The 11816-nt window shown below is 61.6% G+C and overlaps 2 protein-coding genes across 4 annotated transcripts; one reads left to right on the top strand and one right to left on the bottom strand.

The window, feature by feature from the left end:
• Nucleotides 1-100: 100 nt before the first annotated feature.
• APRT (adenine phosphoribosyltransferase) lies at nucleotides 101-3029 on the top strand. 3 transcript variants are annotated; one of them, XM_032612031.1, is made up of 5 exons: nucleotides 133-842; nucleotides 978-1084; nucleotides 2111-2244; nucleotides 2499-2577; nucleotides 2674-3029. In XM_032612031.1, exons 1-5 carry the CDS (start codon nucleotides 607-609, stop codon nucleotides 2814-2816), a joined length of 699 nt encoding a protein of 232 aa, XP_032467922.1. In that variant the 5' UTR covers nucleotides 133-606; the 3' UTR covers nucleotides 2817-3029. The 3 variants fall into 3 exon arrangements, 2 of the variants coding, with proteins under 2 accessions (XP_032467921.1, XP_032467922.1); XR_004346796.1 differs by having other exon boundaries at nucleotides 101-1084; nucleotides 2111-2389; nucleotides 2674-2737; XM_032612030.1 differs by having other exon boundaries at nucleotides 101-1084.
• Nucleotides 3030-3211: 182 nt separating this feature from the next.
• CDT1 (chromatin licensing and DNA replication factor 1) lies at nucleotides 3212-7766 on the bottom strand. The gene is made up of 10 exons (XM_032612019.1): nucleotides 7474-7766; nucleotides 6908-7039; nucleotides 6680-6831; nucleotides 5979-6176; nucleotides 5736-5881; nucleotides 5478-5578; nucleotides 4880-5068; nucleotides 4455-4595; nucleotides 4181-4382; nucleotides 3212-3818 (listed from the first exon to the last, which is right to left on the bottom strand). The coding sequence occupies exons 1-10, from the start codon at nucleotides 7708-7710 to the stop codon at nucleotides 3655-3657; spliced, it is 1662 nt and encodes a 553-aa protein (XP_032467910.1). The 5' UTR covers nucleotides 7711-7766; the 3' UTR covers nucleotides 3212-3654.
• Nucleotides 7767-11816: the final 4050 nt, after the last annotated feature.

Here is an 11816-nt window from a genome sequence, read left to right as displayed (position 1 = left end):
GGGTACCACGGTGGGGACTGGAGTGGGCCAGGCCAAGCATTCCATCACTCCCTCCTCCGCTGCCCTCCCCCAGCAGGCCCTGGGGGGAGCCAGGCAACAGACGCCTGGGCTTCCGCCTCTGGCTCGCCCCGCCCCCGGCCGTTGGTTCTCTGAACTGCTCCCTTCCGGGCCTCTGCACCGCACTCCTGCGCGGAATCCCTCCTTGCTCCGGTCCTCAGGCACTGGCGCGCTCCTGGGGAAAGGGCCGGGCTGTGTGTGTGCGCGCGCTGGCCCCCTCGCACCGCGCTGCGGGAGCTCAGCCGAGACCCGCCGGGGAGGGAAGAAGAGCGGGAGAGGCAGTGCGCGCCGCCCGAGGCCTGGGGTCCCGGCCACAGCTGCGCCGAAGACCTGCGGGCGCTCTCGGCTCGGCCGAACCGGGCGAGGATTTCCCCGCCAGTCCGGCCGGGGCTGCGTAGACGCCGTACTCCATCAACCCTGACTCGCACCTGGGCCCCGTGCGAACATCCTTGAGGCGGAGACGCTAGTGTTCTGGGCACAAGAAATAGGCACGTGTCTTAAGACCGACCGCACTTCAGATTCGATGAAATACGGTACTTCCTACGGGAGATGGTGGGCCCCGCCCACCCGAACTCAGACCCTTTCCACGCTGGCGCGGAGCCGCCTTGGGCTCCCGGCCCCGCCCCCTGGGGGGCTCCTCCCCCACCCCGCGCAGGCGCGGAGCCTACTAGCCGGCTCTTGCCCTCGAGACGCGCGGATGCTGAGATGGCGGATTCCGAGCTGCAGCTGGTGGCGCGGCGGATCCGCAGCTTCCCCGACTTCCCCGTCCCCGGCGTGCTGTTCAGGTACGGGCAGCCGGGCCACGTGGGGCGCGCGGGCGGAGGAACGGAGGGACGGACCGGGCCGCGCGGCCCGGGATGTCGGGGCGCGGTGGGTTCTGCGTGGGCCCGAGAGTCAGCAGGCCTGTCCTTGCGTGCCAGGGACATTTCACCCGTCCTGAAGGACCCCGACTCCTTCCGCGCCTCCATCAGCCTCCTGGCTAATCACCTGAAAAAGGCCCACGGCGGCAGGATCGACTACATCGCGGGCAAGTGGAGCGTCAGGGCTGCGCCGGGTCCCCGGGCTCTCCCTGGTGCTGCTCGAGGCTCGAGTCTGCCATGAGGGCACAGGGTCGGGAGTCCTTTACCCTGGGCAGGGTGGCTTTGGGGGTCTTTTAGGGGACCCGCCGGACGCCCCAACGGTGCTTGGGTTGTAAGAACAGACCCGCTGCCCCATCCCGACTTTGCAGCCGTGAGAGGGGCGACAGGCCCCTCCAGCGGCCGGGGAACGCCTCTGCTGGGTGGGTGCCGGCGGCGGGGCTGAGGGCAGGCACGACAGGTGGGGGTGTCTGACCAGAATCTACTGGGCCAAGCATGCTTTCTTGTTTTACCGGCGGGTATTGAGCGCCTGCCGTGTGCCAGGTCCTGTACCCAGTGGTGGGTTTTAGGAAAACCCAGGAGATCGTGGAAGATCCTGGCGCAGGTCCTGTTTCTCTTTGAGAGCCCCCCCCCATACTCCCTGGTTCTTGGATACCCTGAGGGGCCACAGCACTGCCCTGGAGGCTGGAGGGCTCCAACTGGTTGAGTCCTGCAGAGGATTCTTCCCTTCAGAAGCTCTTCCTCCCTAACCACACTCGCACGTGGGGAAGAGGCCCTTGAGTTCCCCCATCACAACTCAGTCCACCCCCGGAGGTGGACTGCCTCTCCTTATGGACTAGAAGCTCCTGGGGCGGACGCTGAACTGTCTGCTAAGGGCGTTTCAGGTACCACCAGCCACTGGTGAGCGGCTGAGCTTTGGAGAGAGGTCAGGTGACTTACCCGAGCCCACACAGCTATTTACACTGCCCTGTACGGAGTGGCTCCTGACCTCTCTAGCACCTAGCAGTCCCTGTGTGGTAGGTGATCTGTCAGCATTCCCAAAGTGGTTGGATGTCACTGGTCTTTCATCTGGAGGCAGCAAGGCTGTGTGTCCTGTGTTGTGATGGCTACTTGTCACTGTTCAGCCCTGACCCATGGGGACCCCAATGCTACTGTACCACACGGCTGCCCCCCAACACCCCAGGTCTCACCAACAGGCCTAGACTCCCGTGGCTTCCTGTTTGGTCCCTCCCTGGCCCAGGAGCTGGGCTTGGGCTGCATTCTCATCCGGAAGCGAGGGAAGCTGCCAGGCCCCACTGTGTGCGCCTCATACACACTGGAGTACGGGAAGGTGAGAAGCCTGGGGGCTGCCTCTGTGGACCCTCCATTCCCAAAAGGAGAGTCGTGGACTCCAGTGGAGCTGCCATGGTTGGTTGGAGTGGACATGGGAACTCAGACTGCGAAGCTGGGCCAGGCTGACAGAGCCAGGAGACAGGGTGGGTTGGAACTGGGGCCCAGGGGGTGGCCGCTTGTCAGTTCCCCAGCTCTGCACACTAAGGCCCTTTTGGGGAAGCTGGTAGATCACGTGCCCGCTTGCTTCTGCAGGCTGAGCTGGAGATCCAGAGGGACGCCCTGGAGCCAGGGCAGAAGGTGGTGGTGGTGGATGACCTGCTGGCCACTGGTGGTGAGGGCCTGGCCTCAGGGTCTGGCGGGGGTGGGCAATGGGTCTCAGCACTCTAGCTTCCCAGGGCCTGTCTCCACACCACCCCTCCCTCCCCAGGAACCATGCGTGCAGCCTGTGAGCTGCTGGGCCAGCTGCAGGCCCAGGTGCTGGAGTGCGTGAGCCTGGTGGAGCTGACCTCTCTGAAGGGCAGGGAGAAGCTGGGGGCTGTGCCCTTCTTCTCTCTCCTGCAGTACGAGTGACCCCGGCCCCAGCCCTCCACCAACTGGAAGAGAAGAGGATCAGCTGTTGGGGCGGGGCGGGGCGGGACTTGGGGGTCTGTGGCTCAGTATTTTCTCCTGAGCGGGGCTGCTGCCTGGGGGGGGCCTGCTGGGGCTTCTGGAAGCCCCAAGGCCTGGAGCTGCAGGCTCACTGACAGTGGAATGAGAATGAGAATAAACAACTGACTTTCTAGAGCGGAGTCTCCGCCCCAGTGTCAGTGTGGGAAGGTGCAGGGGCCACCCGGCAGGCTGGGCGCTTTCTGACGTTAGCGACGTTAGCGTTTGGTGGTTCTCAGCCCTGTGAGCCGCCGTACGCACACACACGGGCAGCCCACCCTGGCTTCCCCTGCCGCTGTAACTCATCACGCACGCGTGTTGATTTGAAACAACTTTATCTTACAGTTCTGGACGCCAAGTACAAAAACCAGGGTGTGGGTAGGCAGGGCTGGTTCCTCCTGTGGGCTCCAGGGGGAGCCTGTTCCCTGGCTCTCGGCTCCTGGCATCCCAATCTCAGATTCAGCACGTGCCTGCCTCCCTCTTACGAGGGCCCTGTGAGACACCCAGCCCACCCAGATACTCCAGGACCACCTCAGGATCCCACGTGGACACCTGGGAGGGTTATCTGCCAGCCACACTACCCTCCCTGCACCCTGGGTACGAGGGGGGCCTCCACCACACTGGCCAGAAGCCCTCGAGCTCAGCAGCCTCAGCCCTGACCCTCACGGGGACTCGGGACAGGGAAAGCAAAGTGCGTCGTGTTCCTAGTGTGTGTAAAACACAGGCCCGGCGGCCGGACAGTGTTGGCACCTGTCCGCCGGGCTCACAGCGCCGCCTCGGCACGGGCAAGGCGGGCCAGCTGTGCCACGACACCTGCCAGGTCAGCGGCCTTGTCCAGCTTGACGTAGGTGTCAGCGCGGATGCGGTGGAGGCTGAGCCAGTTGGGCAGCAGCTCAGAGAGGAGCTGCACGTGCTTCTCCATCTCCCCTGCGGAGAGAGGGGGCACGTGAGGCTGGGGGCCAGGGCCCTATGAGGCCTCCCAGGACAAGACTGGGAAGGACTCCAGCAGTGACCACACAGCCTTGCCAAGGAGCTAACCCTCCCGTGGAAACCCCACAACGGGAGGCGCCCAGCAGCTGAGCGACCAGAGACCTTGGAGGCAACAGGCAAGTCCTAATGGGGCCTGGGGGCCGATGGAGGGACCACAGGGGAAACAAGGCTGGATTGGGTCGATAGGGTGGGAACAGCCCCTCAAGGCTGCAGGAGGCAAGGGGGCCAGACAACCTCAGGTGAGCCCAAGGGTACGGTGCCCGCCCTCACCTGGGACCTGGGGAGGGCCCTGCACGTACCGGGGCTCATGGCTGCGCGGTAGCTGCCCACCATCCTGGCGCAGGCCACCTCCATGGTAAGCGCCGGCCTGCGCTCCGACACGAAGATGCCGCGCAGCACGCGGGCCAGCTCGGGCAGCCGCTCGAGCCGCTGCAGCCGCAGCTCCTGCTCCGGGCGCCGCGTCATCTGCGCCAGCTGTCTCTGCGCCTCCTTGGCCCGGACCTGCAGCGGGCATGGACGGTCAGGGGACGTCTGCCTCACCCCTCACCACCACCCCGCGGGGACGCCACTCACCCGCTCCAGCAGGGCCTGGGACACCCCCTTCAGAGCGGCAGGCGAGGCGGCCGGCGGGGTGGCTGGCAGTGCCGGGCTGGGGGACTGGGGGCTGCTAGGCTGGGCCGTGCGCTGGGCCAGGTCACTCAGAGCCTTCTCCATCTGAAGCAGGTCAGAGGGGAGAGGTCAGGAGACACCTCCCCCCGGTTCAGCCACAGGGGAGGCTCCTCGCACCCCACCTGTGTGGACCCCCCAAGAGTCATTTGTCCAGCCCAGGGTCACCCCGGCACATCGAGGGCCTGTGCTCACCGCCCCGGGGCAGAGCCTGCTGGTGGGCGCTGCTCCGCTTGCGGGGAGAGCAGGTCCAGCTACCCTGAGGCCCACGGCCAAGGGTGGAGCCTGTCAGGCACCAACATGGGGGTCAGGCCGCCCCGCACCAGCCTTACCCTGGGTGACATCAGGCTGCGGGCATGGGCCAGCACCTCCTGGGCAGAGGCCAGCTTCTCCACAGTGGGCGGCTGGGGCAGCTCGGCTGGCTCGACGTCAGGCACTTCGTCCACGTTGAAGCGGGGGTGCCAGCGTGTCAGCTGGTCCTCAGGCACCTCCATGGGGGGGTTCAGGGAGGCCAGGAAGGCCTGTGTGAGAAGGGGGAGCACCAGCTGACCCTGGGCACATCTGCCTGTGGGTGTAAAGAGCTGTCCGGGTTCCTGTCCCAGCTGGGCAACCTCGGGCAAGTTACTTCACTTCTCTGAGCCGCAGGTGCTCAGCTGGGCTGAGGGTACAGCATAGAGCAGCCAGCAGCACCCACTGGACTCTCCCCAAGCTTCCCGGGGCCAGAGGCTACCAGTCTCGAGCTCCCTGCTTGTCTGCTCAGGGCCAGGGTCCCCGCCTAGCCCGGCGCCTGCCCACGTGTAGAAGACAGCTGTGGAGAGTGGTTAAGAGAACTCTAGGCTTCAGCCTCGGGAGGAGCCCACTTCCTGCGGTGGCAGATGGGGCTGCGACAGCAGGGACAACATGAGGCCCCGAGCCAGGGGACCCGCTCACCCTGTGATGCTCCCGGACTCGGGCTACCAGCTTCTGGGTGAAGACCTGGCGCCGCTGCAACAGGTGCGCCGCCGTGAGCCGGGGGGCCGCGCTGCCAGCCTCTGTGGGGAGAGTCCAGGCCTGAGCCCCAGGGCCGAGCCTACCCAGTCACCCAGCCCACCCCCATGGGTCTCAGACAAGGCCCGGTGCCTGAGGCCTTACACCCACGCTGAAACTGTGCGGCGTCCTGGGCAAGAACCCGAGGCCCAACACACTCACGCTGGTCCAGCAGTGGCTCGATGGTAAGCTGGTAATCAGACCTCCTGACGCCATCCTGGAAGGTGGGGATGTAGTGCTCCTGGCGGAAGCGGTAGGAGCCAGGGTACACGGTTTTGATCTGGCCCACGTTGCGCTCCTCAAAGCGCCTACAGGACAAGGGTGTGGGGGGTCAGAGAGCTGGGGTCGGAGGGCGCACAGACTCCAAGGGCAGGACGAGGCCCTCACCCCCCACCCCCGGCTCACTTGTGCATCATGTCCTGGACGCCCTGCTTGACCTTGGGGAAGGTCACAGTCTCAGAGCGGTTGTAGAGCATGCCCACGATGGTGTCCATGCTGCGGAACATCTCGGCCAGCACCTGGTACTTGTAGGGCAGCACAAGGCCCGGGGGCCCCGGCTGGGCCAGGGCGTGGAAGCGCTGGTAGGCAGGCATCTGCTCACCACTGCCAGGGAGGGAGCGCGGACGTTGAGAGAATCACCACACCCACCCCCTCCAGCACCCAACGGCAGGCAGGCAGGCAAAGCGGTGGGGGAAGACCCCCAGGGCGCACTGCGCACCAGTTTACAAAGCCCCTACGCGCCCACTGTCTCCCGGTCACTACCAGGGACAGAGACAAAAGCCTGGCCTCAAACCCAGCTGTCACCCAGGGCGGTCCCCGACCGTCCCCAGCCCTGGCTTCCTTGTCTGTAAGAGGCATATGATAACTACGTGACCTGGCAGGACAGACACGGCGCCAGGCAGCAGGTCCCGGTAACTGCTGGCTGTCCAGGTGGTCTGCAAGTCGCAGGAGCTGGCCCTCTCACAGACGGAGGCCGACACAACTGCACTGCGCCGACCCCTTGGAGGACGCGGCCCTCCCCGACCCGAACCACCACAGCCCGGCCCCGCCAGGCCTCCCACCAAGCCACCCCTTCCTGGGTGCCCAGCCGCCCTCCCTAGACTCACCACAGCCCGGCTGGGTGCCCCTTGTCCTCGGGCGCGCTGGGTTCCCCGGCATTCTTCTGTGCACTTGCCTTCAGCTCCTGGACCCGTGCCCCCAGCTCCTGTGCCCGCTGCAGGCACGACGCGAGCTCAGAGAGAGTCACTTTGGAAGGGACCTGCGGACACAGAGTGCTGTCAGCCCGCCTGTCACCCCGGGCCAGTCCACCTCCCCTGCCCTCAGTCCAGCCTCACCTTGTCCTCGTCCTCCTGGGCTGCCAGGCAAGGTCGCCGGCTGGCTGAGAGGGGGGCCTTCTTTGTCTTCTTGCTTTGGGGAGAAGAGTACTCTGGGGAGCCAGCGGCAGCTGGGGAACTAGGGCCAGAGACCTGGTGGGAAAGACCCCAGAGGTGATGAAACCACAAGACTCCGGGGTGCACCATCTCGCAGACGGCCTGACCCCTCGCCCACTCTTGCAGACGAACCTGGCGTTTACCAGTCCGCTGGGCTCTGGCCCTCCCCCAGCGTGTGTCAGATCAGGCACCCCTCCCCCCCCCCGCCCTCCGCTCCCCGTCAGTGGAAGTCCCGTGGAAGGGAGGCCCCGCGAGGTTACGGGACCCCGCCTGCCAGGTGCGCGTGAGTTGGCCCTAGCCCCTCCTCCCGCGGGGGGCCTGGGTTCCACCCGGGTCGGTGCCCTCCTCCAGGGCAGGTCTCTCCAGCAGCCCCGCCCCCGCCCCACCCGGGCCGGCTCACCGCTCCACCGGTTCCCTCCCGTCTGTCTCCCTCCCAGGCCTCAGTTTCCTCCTCCCCTCCGCGCCCTCACCGCGTTGGCCGGCAGCCGCAGCCTCCTGCGCGCGGGCGGTGCAGGCTCGTCGCGCGTGGGCTCGGCGGGCGAGCGGGCGCGCTTGCGGCTGCTGCCGGGGCCGGGGCCGGGGGCCGGGGCGCGGGGCGCGGGCTTGGCGGGACTCGGGGTGCGCCAGGCCGGCTTGGTGCGCGTCGGCTTGGCCCGGAGCGCAGGACGGCGGCGCGCGAAGAAGTCGGTGAGGCGGCACTGCGCCATGGCGGGAGCGGCGGCACCGGGGCTGCGGGACCACGACTGCAGGACCACAGGCGGAAGTGGAGCCGCTTTTCCCGCTGATTTTCGCGCCGCGCCCTGGCCCCGCCCCGGCCGTAGGCGGAACCGTCGGCGCCTTGGCCAAGGGGGTTGGCGCAGTATGGACGGGCCCGGGCGCGTGCGCGCTGGCCCTCTCGGGCTGCGCCTACCGCGCATGCGCCACAGCGAGGGTCTCGGTTGTTTGGTGGTCCGTGTGCCGTTTCCCGAGTGCTGGATGGGTCTGCCCCGGGCGGCACGGTTCCGGGTGGCCGTCGAGCCAGTGCTGTCTTGGCAAAGAGGAACATGCTCCGCTGCTTCCACCTGAAATTTAAAATGATACGGTGCAATGAAGCTGGCGCCCAGCTGCGCGGACTAGGAGGGCGCTGCGCACGTGGCCGCGGGGGCGGGGGTCTCGGCGTGTCCTGGGCCTGGCCTGGCGCCCAGTGTGCGGCCCAGGACCCTGAGGCTGGTGGATGCGCCTCGAAAGAAGGTGTTCGGCAGTTCTGCGAACGGACCGAGACCACTGAGTTGCACTTCTTTAAGGGTGAAGGTTATGTTTCAATCAGGCTGTTATTTTGAAAGAAAAAGTTGCTCTCACATGGCCAAATTGGAAAGAAAGTTCTTAAAGCCTGAAGCTGGGTTATCTGGCAGGCTCAATGTCTGTGGAATTCCCATCACAGAAAAATGCGGTCAGCCCGGTTCTGAAGTCTGACCACAGGTCTGGGAGGAAACTAAATCACAAGGGTTGTCTTTGGGAGGGGTTGAGGGCTGAGACGGGAGTTTTACTTTGCCATCTTTTCCAAGTTTTCTGTAAGGAGCATGAATCGTCCTTTTACAAAAGTAAAATTTAAAGGAACAGAAACGTCGGTTGGGGTGGTGCTTGCAAAATGACAAGAGTGAGAAAGCTGGGGGCTGATGAGACAGTTTGGTAGAGAAGCATCGTTGCCCACATGTTATAAAGGGCACAGCAACTGGATCCATATTTTGTTAGCAGCCAGTAGCAAGTTATTAGTGGGCCGAGGCCAGCATTTTTAAGGCTACATTTTGTTACAGTTTTGTTTTGGTGTGTGTACTCTGAGCCACCAAGTAAAGCGTGTTTTTTGTTATAAGTGTGTTTTTTAAATTTTATTCAAGTATAGTTGGTTTACAATGTTGTGTTAATGTCTGTGGAACAGCAAAGTGATTCAGTTATACATACACATGCATATTCTTTTTTTTTTTTTTTTTTTTTTTTTTTTTTTGCGGTACACGGGCCTCTCACTGTTGTGGCCTCTCCCGTCGCGGAGCACAGGCTCCGGACGCGCAGGCTCAGCGGCCATGGCTCACGGGCCCAGCCGCTCCGCGGCATGTGGGATCTTCCCGGACCGGGGCACGAACCCGTGTCCCCTGCATCGGCAGGCGGACTCCCAACCAATGCGCCACCAGGGAAGCCCCATATTCTTTTTTTATATGTTCTTTTCCATTATGATTTATCTCAGGAGATTGGATATAGTTCCCTGTGCTATGCAGTTGGACCTTGCTGTTTCTCCATTCTATATATAATAGTTTGAATCTGCTAACTCCAGACTCCCAATTCAACCCTCTCCAGCTCCCACTCCCCCTTAGCAACCACAAGTTTGTTCTGTGTCTGTGAGTCTGTTTCTGTTTTGTAGATAAATTCATTTGTATCATTTTTGTTTTAGATTCTGCCCATCAGTGATATCATATAATATTTGTCTTTCTTTTTATGACTTACTTCACTTAGTATGTAATCTCTAAGTCCGTCCATGTTGCTGCAAATGGCATTATTTCACTTTTATGGCTAATATTCCACTGTCTGTATGAACTACATCTTCTTTATCTGTTCATATGTTGATGGACATTTAGGTTGTTTCCGTGTGTTGGCTATTGCGAATAGCGCTGCTGTGAACATAGGGGTGCGTGTATCTTTTCGAATTAAAGTCTGTCTGGATATAGGCCCAGGAGTGGGATTGCTGGATCATATGGTACCTCTCTTTTTAGTTTTATGAGGAACCTCCATACTGTTTTCCATAGTGGCTGCAACTCATTTACATTCCCACCAACAGTGCAGGAGGGTTCCCTTTTCTCCACACCCTCTCCAGCATTTGTTACTTGTAGACTTTTTTTTTTTTTTTTAGCATTTATTTATTTGGCTACACCGGGTCTTCGTTGCGGCATGTAGGATGTTGTTTTTTTAGTTGTGGCATGCAAACTCTTAGTTGTGGCATGCAAACTCTTAGTTGCGGCAGGCCGGATCTAGTTCCCTGATCAGGGATTGAACCTGGGCCCCCTGCATTGGGAACGTGGAGTCTTAACCACTGGACCACCAGGGAAGCCCCCTGTATGTAGACCTTTTTAACGATGGCTGTTCTCACCTCTGTGAGGTGATACGTCATTGTAGTTTTGTAGTTTCACTGCCAGCCAGCAGGAAGGGGGCAGCCCCACAGCAGGGGCCTCAGGACCCGCCCCGCCGCTATGGCCACTGTCCACGCCCTGGCGCAGCGTCTGGCTGTGCCACTGTGGAGTATTTTTAATGTCACCCCTGGAGAGGAGGCCTTTTGGGGTGGTTTCAACCCTGGGGCCAGTTGCTTCTCAGAAAACTGCCCACCCACCTGCAGTGATGGAGTTTGGCAGCCGAGGCAGCACTGGGTGACACCCCTCACGAACACCGCGCGGCTGAGCCAATCAGAACCTCTTCTGGGACCTGGGCCTCGAGTTAGAATCCCCTTCTGTCTCCCCTGGTAGCAGCAAGTGAGATGGAGGAGGACAGCCACCTTCCACCATGTGTGTGGAGACAGAGCGAGCAAGGGACCCTGTGGCCCCAGAGACAGACAGCCAGGCAGCCGCTAACTCGGATGTCGTTTCTTTTGTTTTACTTTTGCTGTGCCTGGTCTTAGTTGTGGCACACGGGATCTTTAGTTGCAGCATGTGGACTCTTGGTTGCAGCATGCGTGTGGGATCTAGTTCCCCCACCAGTGATTGAACCCGGGCCCCCTGCGTTGGGAGCACGGAGTCTTACCCACTGGACCACCAGGGAGGTCCCTCAGGTGGTTTTTAATAGTTTCCAGTTTGGTCTCTTGTGAGGCCCACTTTTTTATGAGGTAGCCTTGTATTCCTTCCTATACATTTGCCTCTTTTTCTTAAAGTGCCTCTGGGTGGGTTTCTGTTTCTTCCAACCCAAAGAGCCTTGATTAAAGCATGGTCACAAAGGTTGGTCCATATGAGGCTGCATTAGTAAAAGTATAGAGAAGGGAGGTGAAAGCCCTTCTCTGACAGGGTTCCACCAGCCATGTCAGGTTGGCATGTAGGTGTGGAACGCTAAGAGGATATCGCCTGGCTGAAATGCCTGGATGGGAGAGAGACCAGATGGCAGAGGGGCTAGACCCCTCGTCTGTGGGTGTTTACCCTGGAGAAACTTGGAGGTCTGGGACTGCCTTCATTCATTTGATCAACCAGCATTTACCGAGTGCCCCCCGGGAACCTGGCTGCTAAGGACCCGCTATGCACCAGGTTGAGAACAAGACAGATGAGGCCCCTGCTCTCGAGCTCACATTCTAGTGGAGAGAGAGAGAATTTCAGATAAAGACTATGAAAGCTGGCCATGGGGTTGAGTGCCGGGGGAGCCACTTTACACCTGAGGGTTCAGGGAGGCTTCTTGGAGGCAATGACATGTGAACTGAGACTTGCATGGCAAGAAGGAGCTGCCAGGGAAGAGAATCCAGAGCAGAAGGAACTGCGGGTGTAAAGGCCCTGCAGCAGAGATCAGGCAGGGCATAGCCCCTCTCATGACGGCCCTGGAAGTCCTGCAGTGCCACTTCTGCCCCTCCTGTGGGACGGAGGCATTGCAAAGGTCCACCCAGCCTCCAGGGGAGGAGACGTGGGCCCCACCTCTAGACGGAGCGAGGTCCAGGCCGCATTGCAGGATGAGCTGTCCAGAGGTGAGGTAGCAAGCTTCTGGTGACGAAGGACCACCAGGAGAAGGGATCCAAGCGCTGAATATTAACAGCCAAAGTGTGTGTGCTTACCACGTGCCAGGTACAGTCCTGAGAGCTTCACACGTACCTCTGTATCTG

This window comes from Phocoena sinus, chromosome 19 (assembly GCF_008692025.1).
Source record: "Phocoena sinus isolate mPhoSin1 chromosome 19, mPhoSin1.pri, whole genome shotgun sequence".
NCBI classification, from domain to species: Eukaryota; Metazoa; Chordata; class Mammalia; order Artiodactyla; family Phocoenidae; genus Phocoena; species Phocoena sinus.
The sequence above is the reverse complement of the archived record's forward strand: the minus strand, read 5'-3'. Positions and strand labels throughout refer to the sequence as shown.